At 40.1% G+C, this 20,647-nt stretch overlaps 1 protein-coding gene across 1 annotated transcript in view; it reads left to right on the top strand.

The window, feature by feature from the left end:
• Window positions 1–20,416, top strand: part of LOC145391606 (venom carboxylesterase-6-like) — a 108,975-nt gene extending 88,559 nt beyond the window's left edge. Inside the window, exons 12-14 of the mRNA XM_080266150.1 lie at window positions 12,845–12,998; window positions 14,255–14,369; window positions 20,261–20,416. Coding sequence (XP_080122276.1) covers window positions 12,845–12,998; window positions 14,255–14,369; window positions 20,261–20,350 — 359 coding nt within the window. The 3' untranslated portion in view covers window positions 20,351–20,416. The remainder of the gene's footprint in view (window positions 1–12,844; window positions 12,999–14,254; window positions 14,370–20,260) is intronic.
• The last annotated feature ends 231 nt before the right edge of the window (window positions 20,417–20,647 follow it).

Genomic DNA, 20,647 nt, shown 5'->3' with positions numbered 1-20,647 from the left:
TGCTCGGCAGGCCTCTTTCTGTGGCAGTACTTCGGTCAGAGGTGATTGGCTTATCACAAAAAGCACAAATATCACACTGTTCTTGTGCTGCCATCTCGCTCCATTCACACTGTCTTCAACCCATGTATGTACTTCTTTCTCTACACTTCATTCTGTCCCCAAACTGAAGAGTAAAAACATCTGATGAAGTAATCTCTACTGTAGTTTACAAATTCATGGCAAAATTATCAATGCAGATTTCTGATTTTGTTTGTTTGTTTGTTTGGTGCACGTTCTCTGTGTATATCAGTGATATAACATTCTTAGAATAATACTGTAGCAGAAATGGATTTATCACTCCTTGAAACCCATAAAAGGTGGTATGACATGAACAAGTGTTAATTTTAGTCACTATGCTATACAGTATACGCTCCCCATACAGATGGTAGCCATCTTGAATTTTTCGTCCCACACGGTTAGCTTACGTGGAATGTTTAGATTATCCGTTGATTTTGACTTTGGAGACAATTTTGTAGCTTTCCTGAAAAAATAAACTTTTTCTAATTCTTTTCCAGGTGTATCCTTAATGCTCCTGGGCTAAATGAGTGACCAAGGCAGACGCATGCTCGCATGCTGGTTCTATAAACGAACTTTTGTTCCATTATTGTTAAGAACTCCACAGAATATAGAGTTCTTATTGATTTTGTAAATATATCTATATGTATGTATGTATGTATGTATGTATGTATTTATCTATCTATCTATCTATCTATCTATCTATATCTATATCTATGTATCTATCTCTCTCTCTCTCTCTCTCTCTCTCTCTCTCTCTCTCTCTCTCTCTCTATATATATATATATATATATATATATATATATATATATATATATATTGAGGGGGAGGGGAGATCTGGAAGGCTGATATTCCAAGGTCGTTCGAGACAGAACCTTGAAATTTTCAGGACTGACGTATCTTGGTTGCAGGCTTCTTTTGACAGATTTTTTTTTTCCTAGCACTCGAGCCGTAATAGCGCCTTCAATGTTATTTTTTCAAATTTTGCTCTCCTGCGCAGAAACACAACTGAATCGATTGCATTGTAAATGTTTCAGTATAAATTCCGACTCTGTCTAGCTATGTAACCTTTATGATTTGGACAAATCGAAGGGACTAGCTAGGATATAAGAAGATAATTGTTGGTGAGTTAGAGTATTAATCATATCCTAATTTTCTAAGATATTTCTAGTATTTAAATTTAATATTCGTTTTTGTTAGATTAACACTCGTCAGAAAAGAGATTGCAAAAATTTCTGACATTTTGGTGCCCCGAGTGAGGAATACAGATGTGTACTTTGACTTTAGAGGAGTTCAAGGTTAGATTCATGGGTTCGACTCCGCACGGTAGAGTGTCAGACACCGAGTTCCGGGCGGAAGAGCTGGTTCCCTTTCAAATGCTGAGCGGCTGTGTCCCGTGTGGCATTCGTGGGACAGAAACCGTACTATCCTTTTTTGGGGGGAGTCCAATGGAATATTAAAATACCAACTGGTTCTGAGCTCAAAGTAATTTAGTTATTTTAGAAATCTGATTGTGGTATACTCCTTGCGGTTTAACAACCCAGGGGGAGAGGTTTAAAATACTGTAAAACCCTTCCCTACAATCATCTAAATTTAAAATGCAAATAATAAGAATTTAAAATGTAAGTAAGGAATCAGCCAAAATGTCTATTTCCTTGTTACAAAAGTTAACCCGTGCTAAGGCAGGATGGGTAACGAGAGCTATAAATGATTATACGAAGATATTAGAGGAAATACCTCTGTCAGAGGAGAAATTACATATTCTTTTGAACATATTAAAAGACAGATGGACTACAGGATAAAGAAAGCTACATTAATTTAGAAGCAGCATTAGTGAGAGGAGATGATAAAGATCTGTTGGAGTTGGAGATTACCAAGTACGAAAGTAATTTAGAGGGATGTATAACAATTGTGAAGCTGTTTGAGTCAAAATTAACTAATTTCTCCTCAGAAACTCAAGGTGTGGAAATGCGGAGAGAAGCCGCATTACCACAAATTACGCTCCCAGAGTTTGAAGGGGAGCAAAATTGGAGATCCTTTGCAGATCAGTTTAAATACTTTTCTCCAATGTAAGTAAACTCTCCTATCTGTTGGAACAGGTCAAGGGCATGCCTGTTGAAGAAAATAATTATGAGACAGCTTTGACAATACTTAGAAAGAATTATGAAGATAGGGAGCAGGTCATTACCCAGTTACTGAAAGCTCTAATTGAATTATACAAACCTAAACATGATTTTGATCCCTTGTAAAACTTTCGGATTGCAGTGCGGCAATGTAAAAGCTTTAGGTACTTAAGAAGATGTAAAAGCAGCTGATTGGGTGCTTTCTAGAATTGTATCCTTAAAGCTGCAACCTAGAACCAAGGATACCTTGTCTGGTAAGTACCAAAAGGATCATTGCTCCTGTGTGGAGATTGAGGAGGGCTTAATGCAACTCTGTAAACATTTGCAGGGAACAGTAAAACCTGCTGAAAGTAAACAGAAGGCTGAAATAAGGAAAAGAACCACTAACCGACTGACTGGGAAACCTAAGTCAGGGACGGTTAAGCCTGTAAAGAAAGAAGAGGTTGGCACTTTTCTTAGCTCCTTAAAATCTGAGGAGAAAGTATTAAAGACAAGTAACAGACAAGCTTGAGAAGATAAGGAAGTAAAAGCTTCCATGGTAAAGGACAGGAGGGTTTGTGTGTTTTGTAGTGGACAACATTCCAGTATATCTTGTCAGTTTTTGCTTTTAGAATAGTGAGGCTACAGAAATTGGGGCGTTGTATGATTTGCATTAATTCAGGAGACATTTCCATGTACTGTAAGAGCAAATCAAAACTTTGTTTCAAGTGCAAAACAGATAATAATCACAGTGCTTTGTGCCCAAGGATGATCAAGTATGAGGTTCTTAAAACCGCAAGTGTCAGTATGATTGTTGCGAAAGCAAATACTTCAGTAACAATGCCAGCTGCAGTTCCAAACGCAGATGTGAAAGTGATGATGGAAAATAGGGGTATATCAGGATGTATTCTTTTTGATATGGATGCACATAAAATCTTCATTTCTGTAGACACTTTTGGTGAAATTAAAGTTACCTATTATTGGCAAAGTAAATCTTGCCATTATGAGATTCTTAACTACTAAGGAGGCACAGTCCTTTGATTTAGTTAGACCTTTACTACAACTTGTCAGATATAAATGCAGCATAACAGCAGCTGCAGTGGATAATATGGAAACAAGTATATATGTATAAAAGGACTGAAGGAAACCTGTGATCATCTACAGAGCTCAGGGATAAGGCTGACTAAACAGAATGAGAAGTCATATACTGTGGGTCCCATAAAAATGATAATTGGGTCAGATTACTATGGAAGATTCCTTCATAAGATTGTCAAGAAGAATAAAGTACAGTTGTTCAAGAGTCAAGGGGATAGCCGTATTATGGGTCAGTTGCCTTTTCCAAAGCAAGACAGAGGAGGGGCCAAATTGGTAGACTCAGTCTTTGTTACTCCCACACAGTCATTGAGGTTTGCTAGAAAATGTGCAGCATTGGAACCTACTCAGATAAATGACTTATTCGATCAAAAAATTGAACCTGCACACAAATTGTGGAACCTACTGTAGATAGTGTAGGAATATACTCTGAAGAACCAACTCCTGAAGATGAAATAACTTTGGATATGTATAACCAGTCTGTGGAATTTAAGGATGGACAGTACTGGATATGATTACCATGGAACTAAACCATTCAGAGGTACCAGCTAATTACCAGGCAGCTAAGGCTCAATTAAATTCTCTTCTAAGAAAGTTGAGAGAAAAACCAGAACATCTAACAAAATACGATAATATATAGCTAAAAGAAAAATTGAAGAAAGTTATACGAGTAGAAGAGATGAATTCCCTGTTAACCATAAAGATGGGCATTATTTACCACATCATGCTGTAAGCAAGGATTCGGTAACAACTCCCACAAGGATAGTTTTTAATTGTAGTAGTAAAGCGTCCAAAGAATCAGCTAGCTTGAACGATTGCCTATACTGTGGACCTACACTAACAGAGAAGTTGGGGAATATATTACTAAGATTTAGAGAGAAACCTTATGCTTATACAGCAAACATTAGTAAGGCTATTCTCAAAATAGGATTGAGAGAAGAATGTAAGAAATTTACAAAACTCCTCAGGCCTCAAGCCCCTCAAAATGAGGATACTCCTTTGAAAACCTACTGTTTCAGATCGGTGCTCTTTGGCTCTTGTGCTACTTCTTTCCTACTATGCAACACTTTGAAGCATCATTTTGAAAATGCCAAATGCCCAGAAATATGGCAGGCCTTCTATATGGATAACTTGCAAGGTATTGCTGATACAGAGACGGAAGCATTGAAGGCTTACGAAGTTGCCCATTCCAAATGTGGGAGGGCAAATATACCGTTACAGAGCTGGAATACAAACTCACCGCTTTTAAGGAGTAGAATACAGGAGGACTATCCAAATATTGACATTCCCAAAACTTAAAATGTGTTGGGTCTTAACTGGGAAACAAGGGCTGACGAAATAAGTCTATAAAGCAATAAAGTTCTCTGATGGCCCTCTCACCAAGAGGTCCTTGTTAAGTCAGGTCTCCATGTTATTTGACCCATTAGGATTGGTCAGTCCCATAGCTATTAGGGGCAAATATTTAGTGCAAGAGGCTTGGCGAGAAAAGTTGGACTGGGACACAGAAATAGGTGAAAGATATGTTGAAAAATGGGAACAGATTAGAAAGGAATTGAAAAAACATCAAGCATATAATTATATTCCCAGGCAGATAAACGGCAACGAGCAGTCACATTTGCATATATTTTGTGATGCTTCTGAAAAAGCATATAGAGCAGTAGCTTATTGTACAACAGGAGATGATATTAAGATTATTATGTCCAAAGCCAGAGTTGCTCCAGTTAAAGGAAGAACCCTACCTCAAATGGAATTGGCTTCCATAGAAATTGGAACTAAATTGGCCAGGTATTTAACCACTACTCCTGATACTCGGTTTGAGGATATTTACATATGGACTGACAGTGAGATTTGTCTTTAGTGGAGAGGAAAGGAAGACATTAAAAATCATTTCGTTCGCAGTGGAGTGAGGACTATAAAAGAACTGTCTTCAGAAATTAAAATTATGCATGTATTCTCCAAGCAAAACCCAGCTGATCTGCTCTCGAGAGGCTCGACAGTAAAGAGACTAATCAAAGATGACTTGTGGTTCAAGGGTCCTAAATGGTTACTTACTAAAAAATGGTCTGAGTGGAAACAGTACAGTATTGCTGAGGTTTGTGTTGTAAACCTGGTTCCTGTAGTACGTGAGCCAGATGTGATAGACATCTGTAGATTTTCATCACTAAGACCACTCCTTAACACTGCTAAATTAGTTGTAAATTTTTTGAAAAAGAAAGTGGGGTTTGAGAAGTTTGATCCCATGGAATATTGGCTGAAAAGTCTTCAAAGAAACTATTATGGATAGGTTTTTTATCTTTTACACCAAGGCACAAGCAGCAATAATAAGCTGATAAGATATTTAGGATTATTTTTAGAAGGAAAGGATCTGACCAGATGCCGTGGCAGAATAGTAAAGGCTGATTTGCCTCTCCAAGCTAGACATCCTATATTGTTACCCAAGAATGATTTTTTTTTTACAATTAATTGTTAACGAAGCCCATGGGTTAACTCTTCATGGAGGTGTGCCGTAGCCTTTGGCCCGAGTCCGAGAAAGGTACTTGATTTCTAAGGGTAGACAGGTTGTAAAAGAATATCTCAAGAGTTGCATTATATGCAGGAGGTATGAACAACGACCATATGACTATCCAGGACAACCTGCTTTACCAAAGGACAGGGTGATGTAAGTCGGCCCTTCAAACTAACTTTAGTTGACTACACAGGGGCCATAACTGTTACGGGTGAAGGAACTCCCCATAAGGTGTAAATATGTTTGTGTACTTGCACCTACACAAGGGCAGTCTGTCTAGAAAAAGCAGAGGATTTAAGTTCAGAGATATTCCAGAAAGTATTCTGAAGATTTGCAGCTAGAAAGTCTTCTCCTAGTAATTTAACCCGCCCCGTCCCGACCACTTTTTCACCACTGGTACTCGTACCCCCCAATCCCGACCATTTTTGGACCAAAATTTTTTTGGCTCAAACTTTCGTTTTTGGTCAGAAACAATGGTCAATCACCAAGAAAGTGTTCACCGGGATCCATAAGTGGCCTAAACAGGTATACCTTCGTTACACCTGGTACCGTGTTCTGTGGAGGTGGTCTGTGGCTCTCACGTTTTCTATGGTATTATAAGTCTGGGAAACCAATAAAAGTAAGTAGATATGTATTTAATACAAACAAAAAAACATGTGATACAAGAGTAAATTGGATTTTATACAAAAATAGAGGTGAAATAAGCATTGTACCATCGGGCGAACCGAGCGAAATCGGCCAAACTGTTCACTGATGAATCGCTAACAGCTGATTCATCATACATATCATTTTTTCTACTTACATAATACATCTCCAATAACATTATACCATTTTACATTTTATAGAACTGTTTTTATGTATTCACAGGCCTTTCGATAATATTTAGCGTAATGTTAGCGCATATTTATGTAGTGAGTGAACTCGCTGTGACTGTTGTTTCAACTCGCTTTGTGTTTTTTCAACCTACATAATACTTTCCTAATAACATTATACACTTTTCCACTTTAGAGAACTGTTTTGAGATAGTTTCAGGCCTTACGATAATATTTAGCGTAATAATAGCGCATAATAACACAGCGGGTGAAGTCGCTATGACTATTATTTCAACTTACAACCTATTTTTCTACTTATATAATACTTCTCCACTAACATTACACATGTTTCCACTTTATATCATTGCTATCACATAATTGGAGACCTTACTATTCTACTGAGCGTCATATTATCGCATATTTACACAGTGAGTGTTATCGCGATATCATTTGTTTCAGCTTACACTATTATTCAACTTATAAATTACTTTCCCACTAACATTACACCCTTTATAGCATTGCTATCACATATTTACAGACCAGACTGTTCTACTGAGCGTAATATTTTCGCAGATTTACACAGTGGGTGTACTCGTGATATCAGTTGTTACAACTTACACTATTTTTCAACTTATACATTACTTTCCTGCTAACATTACACCCGTTTCCCCTTTATATCATTGATATCACATATTTACAGACCAGACTGTTATACTGAGCATCATATTTTCGCAGATTTGCACAGTGGGTGTAGTTTTGATATCACTTCTTTCAACTTACACTATTTCTCAACTTATACATTACTTTCCTGCTAACATTACACCCATTTCATCTTTATATAAAACTTATCACATACTGACTGGCCATAACCATTATACTGAGCGTCATATCACCATCCCACACAGTTTCAGTAGTGTAGGAAGTTATGATACTCTTTGAAACAGGGCTGAAGGCACAACGCAACATTGCACTCTGCTCACTCGTACCTTGTGTCTTTTTTCTGAGTGGCTGGTCTTACTGTCGAGTGCTTGCATACATGGCAGCGGCGCTGGGGTTTACGATGGTTTGGTTGGGAAGGGATTGTGCTTGGGTAGTGGCGTCCTGCGAGGCGTAGGGGAGTCTGGGCAGCCATGGGGGTGCATGTGCAGTGTGTGGGCCTGTCCTGTGCGTACCTGGCGATAATTTCACGTGACAGCTCCCTCACAAACCCCTCAAAGGTCTCAGAGATTCCCGTTGTCATGGCGTGGAGGTAGTGTGCGTTGAGGACCGTGATGTCGAGCAAATGGAAAAAGAGCTTTTTGTACCACTTCATCGTGGTCCTGGCACAATCCACACTGGAAATCATGGAGTCTGACTGATCCACTTGCCTCATGTTGAGATTATAGTCAAGTACAGACTCAGGTTTCCAGACGTGGCGCCTCCTCTCGCTACGGTGATCAACTGAGTCTGTTCGGTGCATCAGGGGGCTGTGTACAGTCGACAGGAGGCAAACTTCCCTGTTGTGGTTCCACAGGGTGGCAAGGATGTTATTTGCCTGGAAGAAAACCACCTCGTTCTTGTCAAGTTTCCTCCCTATCTTAACCATATGGCGACGGTTTCTCTTTACTGTACCACAGACTCTGGTGTCGTGCTGGTGGAGGAACCGAGCGAAAAGAGGGCTAGTGTACCAGTTGTCCAGGTACAACACATGACCACGATGAAGGTACTCTTCTATCATTGTCTTCACCACGGCCCCTGAGAGTCCAATACTACGATCTTCTGTTATGTCTGTCTGTGCACCCGTGTACAAGACTGTCTTGCACATAACCAGTCTTACAGTCACACATAACAAAGATCTTGAACCCGAAACGGTGTCTCTTGCTGGGTATGTACTGGCGAAAGGAAATATTGCCTCTCCACAACACAAGACTCTCGTCTATGACGAGGTCTCTGTAAGGATAAAATGAGGAGCGGAACATTTCCCGTAGGTGATCAAATACAAGCCTAATTCTCCTCATTTTATCAGTGTTATTTGCATTAGCTGGATCTTCTGCATCAAAAAAGTGAAGGCGGCCGAGAATCTGCTGAAATCTATTACGACTCATGACCTTTCCAAAGAAAGGTGTGATGGTCATTGGGTCAGTGGTCCAGTATGCCGGTATTTGATTTTTCCTGACAACACTGATCAATAGAACCAGGGCAAAAAATAAGAACATCTCAGAAACTGTTACAGGATAGTCATATTGCCGGGAGTGCCTGCTGGTTGTACCAAGACGTTCACTTTCACGGCGCTGTGTTCTTGAAAAGAGGTTTGTCTGCTCCACTATGCACCCCACAAACGCCTCCCCAAAGAACAGGTGGAAAAAATCCACCCTAGTGGAGCCTGCATGCACACCTGGAGCCGTGCAACCAGACCGCCACTCCTCAGTGAAACGGTGAATGATGGGAGTAAAATTACTCCCATCTTCCCAGTTCCACGACACACTACCGTCTCCAGCCTCGTCCCCATCGTCGCCTTTGTCAGGGTCGGGAGGTGAGGGTGGTGGGGGAGGTTGGGGAGGTGGAGAGCGGCGCCCTTCATCACTCGCATTTCTCTTCCCTCTCCCTCTTCCTTTACCCTTTCCCTTCCCTTTCCTTCCTTTCCCCACATCCTGTGGCTATGGGGAGGAAGTTTGGGAATATTGTGGGGCGAAAGACGTGCTTGGGAGCGGCTCCACCTCGTCTCCCCTATGCCCACGTACACCACGTGCTCGTGCTGCCTCCCTCACACCACTTTCCATTTCATCGCCCACTCCTGCCACACCACTTTCCCTTTCACTCCGCACTCCAGCCACACCACTTTCCCTTTCACCCCACACTCCCGCCACACCACTTTCGCCTTACCCAGACAAAACACAAGGACCATACCTGATTTGCCTTCTCGCCCCACCTTCTGATCCTCGAGGTGAAATTTTCTCCTTCCCCAACCACGAGGCAACATCACATCCTAAGCCGCCGTCCTTGTCCTCGTCCTCGTCCTCATCAGAATCTCTCTCTAGGGGATGGAGAGAGGTCCGTGCAGGTGTTTTGGGTGCAGGCTGGCCTTCCCTCACCTTACGATACGTAACATACCGTTTTTTCCGGGGCGAAGGGACCTCCTCATCACTGCTTGTTATTTCCTCCTCAGGCTGCACATAATCACGATCCTCCACATCGTCATCAAGTGGAGAATCACTATCTCCAGTGAAGGCATCCAGAGCGGATTGTATCTCGTCCTCAGAGAGACCTTTACAAGCCATGTCTGACCTGGGTCACTGCTAACAGGTGAGTGACCAAGACAAGGGCGCGCGTGGGTCACGCGGGGTTTGGGAGGCTGCCCACCTGGTGGCAGATAGGGGAGGCATGGGTAGGTGGGTGAATCGAAAATCTCGCGCGAATTTCGAAAATTGTGCAAATTATGGACCTTGCAATTGCAGCGTCTTAAAGTACGTCGACGGGATTGGCAGTGACAAAATGTGAGGACGTTAAAGAACGTCGACGGGACGCCGCGGGTTAAAATGAGACAACGGAACCAATTTCATTGGAGCATCACCTCTACTTTTAAATAAAATGAATGACCCAAAGGTTAAATCGACACTGGGAATCCGAATTTGTACCAGGCAGTTCATAGCTCCTAGGGCACCAAGGCAAAATGGATTTACAGAACGAATGACTGGTATTGTGAAGAAATGCCTTAGAAAAACCTTGCACAGAAATAAGATCTCTAGAGAGGAGCTGATAATAATAATAATAACTGAAATTGAAGCTAGGATTAATGATAGACCTTTAACCTATCTCGATGATACTAGAGTATCAATTGATGCTTTGACACCAGCCCATACGTTGTATGCCTTGCATGGATATCCAGGAGGAAGTAAATGATCTTACCATAGAGAATAACGAACCAGGGCAACATCTGCATGAGGGTTATCAACGTTTGAGATAAAAGTATTGGACACCTGGAATAGATATTGGGGCAAAGATTATCTTTTGAGCCTAAGAGAGAGATTTTATGGGGTTCAGGCTGCCAGCAACAAGTCAGTCATAAACCTAGGAGATGTGGTCTTAGTAAAGACAGAACAATCAAGATCCCAGAGGCCATTAGCTAATGTCATCTCCACACATACAGATTCGGAGGGGGTGCTGAGACTCGTAAAAATTACATGTAGGGGACATATCAGTATAAAAATCATCGATAAATTGGTGCCTCTTGAGTTAACGGCTACCCCAGAGACTGTGAATGGTGGAGAACAATTGGGTCAAGACGCACGACCTAAAAGGGCTGCAGCACAGGATCCTCGAAATCTAAGAAGAGAGTTCCAGGCTTGGGATAATATTACGTGATAGTGTATCATTTTTCGACCGGCCCCAAAACTGTGGGAAATATTATCTCCCAGAGCAGTTGTGCTTTTTAAATAATACTTTTTAAAATAATTGTCTCTGTTGATAGCAGAGGAAAACCCAAAGAGCATTTATGACTAATTCGAGAGGTTTTTTAACCCAGAGATTGCGTATTCCTTATTATTTATAAATTAAATGCTATTGCGTATAACCTTTGTGGACAACTATATTGTAAATACGTGTAAATACTTAGGAATTTTCCATTGTCATGACTGCACCTGCATGGTAGGATGACGTGTATCCTGACGAGAAAATGGAGGAAGGTTTATCATATCCTGCCATAGATGGAGTGAATATTTGGCTTTAGTTTTATTTAAAACTAAGGTTAACTTCTTAAGTTGGATTTTGCTTGCATATTTCATGAAGTAATTCACTGTATTTAGGTAATTGTAATTAAATAATATTTGGCATCTCTGAATCCTGTGAGGGGAGAGAGACTCGCCATTTTTTCATTCTGTTCCTAAAGCTCGTTCGAGCCACACATTGTACGAATCCCACCAAAGACGCTTGGAAAGGCCCAGGCAAACCGACCGAAGATTCAATCCCGTCGTCATCTGTTACTGAGACTCTATCTAGCCAAATTGGGGTGACCAGCTAAGATATAATGAGGTAATTACTGGTGAGTTAGAGTATTAATTATACCCTAATTTCCTAAGAGATTTCTAGTATTTAAAATTTAATATTAGTTGTTGTTACTCTAACACTCGTCAGAAGAGTGCATAAATTTCTGACAATTGCACAGAAGGCAATTGGTAACCACAGGATTATATCGAAGAGTATGAAGGAGTGGACAAGACTGAACGTTTTTACAGCATTACTGTACGATGTGTTTCTGATGACATAATACATCTAATCCTCCTGCATTACTGCTGACAACACTATGGGATGCATCCTAATGAGAATCAACAGCACTTAGGTGTTCAGATAAGGACCGTCAAAACCGGTGGCATGCTGACAGCTACGTTCCCTCAGCTTTAACCTGTCACGTCCTGAGGTTTTCCGCACCTCCGACATCCCCCAGTCCCGAGGTATTTTCGATTTTTTTTTTTTTGGCTAAAACCTTCGCTTTTGGTGAGAAACATCGAAAATTCATAGAGAAATCGCTCACCTGAGGTTTAAAATACCCAATCCATGTAGGAGTTCCTCCTTACCTGACTGGGTTTTCTAACATGCTGGCACCAAAGAAAACGAGTTCTATGGGAGGGTAACTATCTTATCCACTCATAAACGGTATTTATTTATTTACTTGGTACGAATGTATATGTAGTATGAGAGTATATTGGTTTTCAAGCAGTAATAAAGGCATTATAAGCATTGTTTCACTCACTAACTAATCACCATACCTGACCTTTTTATGCCACATTACATGATCATTATTTCTGGTTGTTTCTTCTTCTAATGCTATGTAAACATTGTCCTCCACATTGTCATCGATTGGAGAATCACTCTGGCCCTGAATATCTTTACTAGCCGGGTCACTGGTAACAGGTGAATTGCCGAGACAATGGCATGATGGGGGGAGGGGGGAGGTTATGCGGTGTAAGGCATTGTCCCTGCTTGGCATCTTGTAGAGGAATAGAGGAAGGTGTCCGATGTATACATACGAAAAATCACGCGCGAAAATTGAAAATTGTGCAAATTAGGGACCTTGCAATTGCACGACGTACCGGTACGTCGCCGAGACTGGCAAATGCAAATCGTTGCAACGTACCCATACGTCGACGGGACGGGGCGGGTTAATAATAAAGCCGCAAATTCCTTCACCATCACACATTTCCACACTCTCTGATTGTGTGATTTATAGTCAGTCACTTCTTTATTAATTTATTACCTTAATCCCGCCTTAGTATCTCTCTCTCTCTCTCTCTCTCTCTCCTCAGGGGTATCGCACACCGACGAGTTATTCTACCTATTCCCCGGAGGTGTCTTTGCACAACCTTCCGAAGCCTCTGACCCTCAAGATCTGATCACTGCTGATGACCGAGAAGTTAGGGACATCATCACTAAACTCTGGACCAACTTTGCAGCTACTGGGTGAGTTAGTCAGTGAGTGATAGACTGAGAAAGTGATTTAGAGAAGCTGAGAGATAGTGTGAGAGAAATTATATATATATATATATATATATATATATATATATATATATATATATATATATATATATATATATATATATATATATATATATATATTGCTGCTCTCTTTACATTGGGAGGTTTGTTCCAGTTACACCGAGGGGGTAAGAAGGTGCGTTATGTAAACTAAATAGCTTTGAAAGAGGAACAGCGAAGCCTCCTATGCCACTTATAATACGGCTGTACTCACACATTGGTCTCCATTTTCTAAGGGCCAGGAAGCTTAGTATTCAATAGTTGGTGTACTTTTTATCTGACGGAACTTGACCATTCACACAACTTCAATACTAAGTCGTGATTGCATAAATTTAAATGAGGTTTAAGAGGTAGGAATAACTGTCCTTAGTTACTGATCAAATCAACCTTGCAGTCTAACAACACTCAGTATTTAGCCGAACTAAAAGGGATTAAGGATCTTTTCATGACAGAGTAAACACACTAGAACAACACTTCCTCAGAGTTTCATTTTGCATATTATTCTCCTATATATTATACTGTACGATGCAGATGCCTTTGTAATAATGGCATGGGCTGTATAAAGTGATACACAAGATACTGAGTCACAATTCCTGTTCGTAACTTCGTAAGGAAAAGTCGTTATTGTTCTTTTACCTTAAACTGGTCAAAACTGTTATTTCTTTCTGCAGCTTATTTCACATAATTCAGTGGCAGACTAGTTTATGGCAATACTGCGGCTCTACAGTACATCCTCTCATATCTTTTTTTTTTTTTTTAGACTATCATCGTAGTCTAGTGTTAATCTGTTGCTACAACTCGACATTCAGCGTTGAGAGATGGCTATTTTACACAAAGTGAAGGTGAAAGGAACCTCCTAAGACGATGAAAAAATACGAACCTCTATCATTCAATCTATGTACTCATCTATCTATCTACAGTATAATTATTATCGGCCGCCTTTAAAAGGCGGAGAGATAATGTGTGTGTGTGTGTGTGTGTGTGTGTGTGTGTGTGTGTGTGTGTGTGTGTGTGTATTCCCATTATATCTCATGAACGGCTTGAACAATCAACATGCAACCTTCAGGGTATAAAGATATGGCCAATATCTTGGACTTGGCCGACAGCATATTCTGGCGGGCGATTAGCATTCGGCTCTCGAATGCTTTTCTTTCATTCATTACTTATTTAATTTTGTTCAGGCATCCGACGCCAGATGCCACGCTGGGCTTCATATGGGAGGCCACAACCCCTGACACCTTCCAACACCTGGCCATCACAACCAACCCAAGGATGATCCCTGACACCAGGCAGGAGGTAAAGCGATCATCATCATCATTATCATCATCATCATTAACACCAGTCGTTAGACAGAAGGCAAGATGTTAATCATTACCACCATCAACATCTAACACGACACCATCCAACACCTGGCCCGACACGTTCCAACATCTGGCCATCATACCCATCCCCAAGTATACCCTGGACACTTGACAGAAAGTAAGGTGTAACGACCTCACAACATGTGTGCCCTGCTGATTTATTCTTGCTGCCTCCAGATTATTATCGCCCGCTATTAGTACCATTATATCTCACGAACGGCTCGAGTTATCAACATGAAACCTTCAGGGTACCAAGATATGGCCAAAATCTTGTCCTTGGCCAACAGTATATTTTGGCGGGAGATTGGCATTCGGCTCCCGAATGCTTTTCATTCATTTTATTCAGCTTTTAGGAGGCTTCTTTGGGCGAATGCACACATGAAGCCTATATCTGACCTCTCCAGTTCGAAAATCCTCCCCTAAGCTGAATATATATATATATATATATATATATATATATATATATATATATATTCAGAGAGAGAGAGAGAGAGAGAGAGATTGGAGAGAAACACATGACACGCGTGTATACAAATGTTTTTTACGCTCCTGGCCGGGAATCGAACCCGAGACTTCTAGATGAAAGTCAGGCACTGTTACCACTACACAGTGGCGTGGTAAAAGCTAATCCATCTGAATTCTATGACGAACCAGGTAAATCCGTATTGGAGGATACATTTAAGTCTCAACACAGGATATTTGCTTAGCCCCACGCAACTCGGCAGATGACAGAGCAGGTTTCCTCTATCCCAGCCTGAACACGAGCGTCTTTATATGTTGGAGAGACACACATTACACGCGTGTGTACGCCATGATGTAGTGGTATCAGTGCATGACTTTCATCTAGAAGTCTCGGGTTCGATTCCCGGCCAGGAGCACAATATATATATATCATCATCATCATCAGCCATAACTAGTCCACGGCTGAACAAAAGCCTCCCTCAACCTTTTCCACGAATTCCTTGACTGAGCCAATCTTTGCCACGTTTTCCCTGCAAATTTCTCTATCTCATCTCTCCATCTCCTGTCTGGCCTTTTTCTGCTACGCTTACAGTCTCATGGTGTCCAGTCAGTCAGCCTCTTGCTCCATCGGTTATCCCTTATTCTTGCTATATGGCCTGCCCACCTCCATTTCTATTCTTTTATAACTTCTGTAATATCTTTGACTCTAGTCTGCTCTCTCACCCAAGTTGATCTTTTCCTGTCTCTTAAAAATATTCCCAACATTGACCTTTCCATTGCTCTCTGAGAACGAATTAATTTATTTTCCATTGATTTTGTCAGTTTCCAGGTTTCACAACCTTACGTCATAGCTGGAATTATACATTCGTTATATACTTTTCGTTTCATATAAAGTGGCAAGCTACTTTTCATAATGTCTCTATGTTTACCGATATATATATATATATATATATATATATATATATATATATATATATATATATATATATATATATATATATATATATATATATATATATATATATATATATATATATATATATATATATATATATATATATATATATATATATATATATATATATATATACTGGTAGAACACAAATTTTCCGGCATCGGATGGTATGGCACCTCTTTAAACCTGGACAGAATACAAGAGGACTTTTAATATTCCCGCGTCCGCTAGACTAGTTCACCAAGCGGCCTAAGTTAGTGTTGAGTGTAGCCCATAATCACCTGGACTGCTTACACTGCATGTCTTGGTGGTAATCCCTGTATTTTGTCTAATTCTTATCTCTTTTTACTTACATTAACCATAACCACAACTCCTAAGAAAAATGCAAACGTCATTGAGTAAACATCAGTCTATTCCAATATAATCAGTCGTCCTTCACCATAGTTAATTGGACCACAAAAACTACGGCAATTATGAAACCCATTAATAAACAAATAAAATAATAAATGGGAATAAATATGAAATGGTTCAGGGCCCACTCTTTTTCACTCACGTTTTTATCTAATATCCTAATAATAACCCTTAAATAGACTGGAGGAACTGGATCAGTAATATTCACATCAATTTTGCTAATCTCGATCATGAACCAAATGACCATTTTTTCTTCTGGTTCTCCCAGCTCTGTGAGCCAGGATTGTCATCAATGAATTTTGTCTGTGAATACGAAAATCTTACAATTCATAATTCGTAAATATCAGTTTTTCTTCTTGTGAATACGATACTTCTCATCAAATTTCTTGTTCATTTAGTTTAGTTTAACCTTTAAAATAATAAATCACTGCTTCAATATATTCCTAATTACTACCACAGTCAGATCAAAAGATTATTTCCATCACTGTTATTTAATGAGGCACTTTAAAAGTGAGTGTGGAGTGTATAATGCGTTGCTGTGTTTAGGGGTTGTATGCGTGTGGCAGCGTCAGCATGAGGCACGCCTTTACCACAGTAACCGATACGTAGCTACCCAGTGACCTACCGACCCCCGATCCTCAGCATTTGCTTTCACTCGCCTGTCTAATCACACTGGTGTATTAGTAGCTATTTGGGTGGTTTTAATGCAGTACCACATTTACCCTACTGCCATAAAAAAAAAAATGAAGCAGGACAAAGCAGAACTGTTGAAAAAACTGGACCGTGGCGTTGGGAAGTTGTGTTACTCACACATTTTCTTTCTTAATGGAAAGAAGAAGGAAACAAAGGCTAGAAGGATGCAAGACTGTTCCGTCCAACAAAAGATAACAGATAGCCAAATTCAAGATCCGGTCATTTCGAGACATCTGGACACATTGCGTTTGAAAAACTGGAAGTCATAGTCGGTACGAAATACAGACAAAGGAAGACAGGTCCAGAGTTGACCTGTTCCGTATATGATGGACTGAGAGTAACTGTTAACTTTTGCATTAAAGAGATGGACAGAAAGGGGATAAGATTTTGCTGGTAGATGGGTGCTACGCACCTACTGTAGTGGCGGAGTCATACAAGTGGATACTTCAGAGGAGCAGCGACCATTAAAGAAACGAGACAAGAGAAAAAAATGCAACAGAGCAGCAAAGAGACAGAGTTTGAGCAGAGAGGAAAAGCCTTTGATACCACCTTGCTGAGAAGAGTTGTATGTTGGGAACCTACCTATACATGAGAGTTGTGCTCTACAGAGGAGTTTATAAAACCCTCGTATAAAGTCAACAACTGTGAAGAAGGCACTGTCTCGGCTCAGCACACCTAATCTCTTGCAAGCAGATTTTACAATTTGGGTCATTATAGGTTTCCCCATATATATATATATATATATATATATATATATATATATATATATATATATATATATATATATATATATAGACACGGATGGAACGGATTAGGACAGGCTGAATGAGAGCAAACTTCCACCAAGAAGGACAGGTACAAGTTGACAGACAATGGCAATAGAGCTTAGCTAGGTAGAGTGTAAGCAAAAAATCACAGTTCTTGAGAACTAAAGGAGGGGCCCCTTCAGGCTCATATGCCTTGTCAGCATTGAGGACAGTGATGGCAGAAAAAGACTTCCGTTGAAGAAATTTAAATGTCAGCCGAGAGGAAATCAGAGAGGGGAAGTGACAGAGGAACAGCACCAGAGTTGTCTAAGGTGGAATTGGAGGAGAAAGTCTGAGCGACGAGTTCTGCTTTATCATTTGAAGAGGTAGCTGTAGAGCCATCACAGAGGAAGAGAGGAGGGAAACCTGAAGAAAAAAAGTTGTTAGAAAGATTTTAAGCAAGGCGCCCGAAGCAGCAGAAGGAACTTGAGCACGAGAGCTCAGAGCATTTAGTACGAATGAAATTATTTTTTGCAGAGCAAAAAACAGATTTAGCAAGATTCTGGACAGAAATGTAAAAGAGATGAGATTGAGGGATTGGTTGGCCCCGGTATCTTTTATAGGCCTTCTCCTTTATGTACACAGCATCAGAACAAGAGTGAATAAACCATTTTTTTTTCATTGGTCACAGGATAAGAGAAAGGAATGTATGTTTCCATGCCCAAGAGAATAACCTTCATTATGTATTAGGCACACTGATATGGTTCACAGCCATGGAAGCAATAATCATTCCAAAGAAAATCAAAGAAATGCTGCCTGAGGGCCTCCCAATCAGCAACACCAAAGTGCCACAGCTACTGCTTCTTGGGAGGGTCCACAGGCCTTACTGGAGTGATGGGACCGGTAAAGATGATAAAATTTTAGATTGGAAGGGCCCTTCAGAGAGTAATAATTAGTAACGTAAGTTCAAGGATAAGTTGTAAGGAAGAGGTCAGGTATGTTGAAACTCACTCCAAGGCAGTCAAGGATATGGGAAGGGTGCTGTACATGTTGCTCTAGGTCATAAAGGACAGAATCGATGTAGACTTGTTCATGCTCACCAGGTGTATCAGAGAAAGGAGAGGAGAGCCAAAGGTGGTTATGAACACTGAAATTACCTAGAATGGGCATTTCACTAAATGGAGAAATTGATAGATGTTCCATCTTAGACGTATGAACGAAATTTTCATAAACAGTAGAATTAAGGGATAAATAAACAGCACAGATATAGTTCGTCAGAGACTGACAAGATAGCCAAAGCCAGGGAGTAGAGAATTCAGAAGACAAGATCTGGAACATGATAGCAAGTTATGTTGCTGCATACATATACATAACATGCACCTTTGGATTTGGAGTGAGTATAGAGAAAGCAGGATACAGAGATGGGTTGGCTATCAATTGCCTCATAGGGTTGAGTTTCAGCATCTGTGCTTATCAAAACTATTTTTTTTCATATCAGGATGACCAATGTACCAGTAAATATATATATATATATATATATATATATATATATATATATATATATATATATATATATATATATATATATATATATACTGGTACATTGGTCATCCTAATATGAAAAAAAAAAAAAAATAGTTTTGATAAGCACAGATGCTGAAAACTATCCAAGCGTTATACAGTCTGAGGTTCAAATGACAGATCCATCTTTTTCCCATGTAAGTTTTTTTTTTTAATTGATCAAAGCCTTGTGACATCATACTAAACAAATGTTGCTGCAGTTGAATAAAATCGTCTGGTGTTTGCAAGAATGAAATATAACAAGTAAACACATCTGAAATTTTTCAGCATGCCGATGAGAGAGATTTTCTTATACAGTATATATCAAACAATACTCTTGGTATCAGTAAGACATAAAACGGCATGATCTTATTCTGAATTATAATAGCAATCGCCTCTCCGGCTTCTGTCTTCATGGTCTTTGACAACGAGCCTCTTGAATCCGCAACAACATTCATAATTAAATTACCCACGGACCATTGCTGTTGGTAGCTCTTGTTTCGCACTGGCTACACTTTGTTTCTACGTCCATGGAGAGTAATGCAGGAGAGGAAGTAGGGCCTGTTACAGGCAGTAATAATCTATGCTACCTTAACCTAACAAAACTAAACCCAAGCTAACATAGCCACTCTTTTTCTTACATAACCTAATCTAACCTAAACTAAACTAACCAAATTTATCCTAACCTAACCGAACTTAACTCATAATAATGTAACCTAACCTAACTTGACCAAATTTAACCTAACCAAACTCAACCTAATTTAAGCTAGCTTTGCAGTGTTTAATCCAGCAAAAAATTTATTTAACCTGAGCTAGCCAACTCTCACCCAACCTTACCGAACCTAAAGTATAATAAGGAGGGGGAGTGAGAGGGGGTTGTAAATGAGTTTTCCTACTTCCTGTGATTTACAAAATGAAAGACAGGAGTATGCATTATACTAGATCTTCCAACTATATGATGATGTTGATGATGATGAGTAAATATCTGTGATGTTTCAGGTGCGCAACTTCTTCTCTTCTCTGCCCACGCCAACCAACATAGCTCTCCACCCTTACCTCGTGGAGCCAAGGACGCCTGACGAGACTTAGCTATAGATGCACAGGCTCTACAAGGTCTGCATTCTCATCAGTTAACGGGGCTCCTCGTCGCCTTTTTTCTTACTAGTTTCTTACTAGTTTCTTGTTAGTGAGTCCGGAAGTACAGCAGTGTGTGATTGAATGGAAGGAGGTGTCATCGAGACTGATGTGGGTGAAAGCGAAATTTGAACATGAGTTGTGGGTGTTTGTGAGTGCATATGGGCCTGGTAGTGAAAGGGATGAAGAAGAGAGGGAGTCTTTCTGGAATGATGTTGATGAGTGTCTGCAGAGTTTTGGAGCGAATGTGAA

The sequence above is a fragment of the Coenobita brevimanus genome, chromosome 19 (assembly GCF_032717465.1).
Source record: "Coenobita brevimanus isolate Jiangsu-jjx chromosome 19, ASM3271746v2, whole genome shotgun sequence".
NCBI classification, from domain to species: Eukaryota; Metazoa; Arthropoda; class Malacostraca; order Decapoda; family Coenobitidae; genus Coenobita; species Coenobita brevimanus.
The sequence above is the reverse complement of the archived record's forward strand: the minus strand, read 5'-3'. Positions and strand labels throughout refer to the sequence as shown.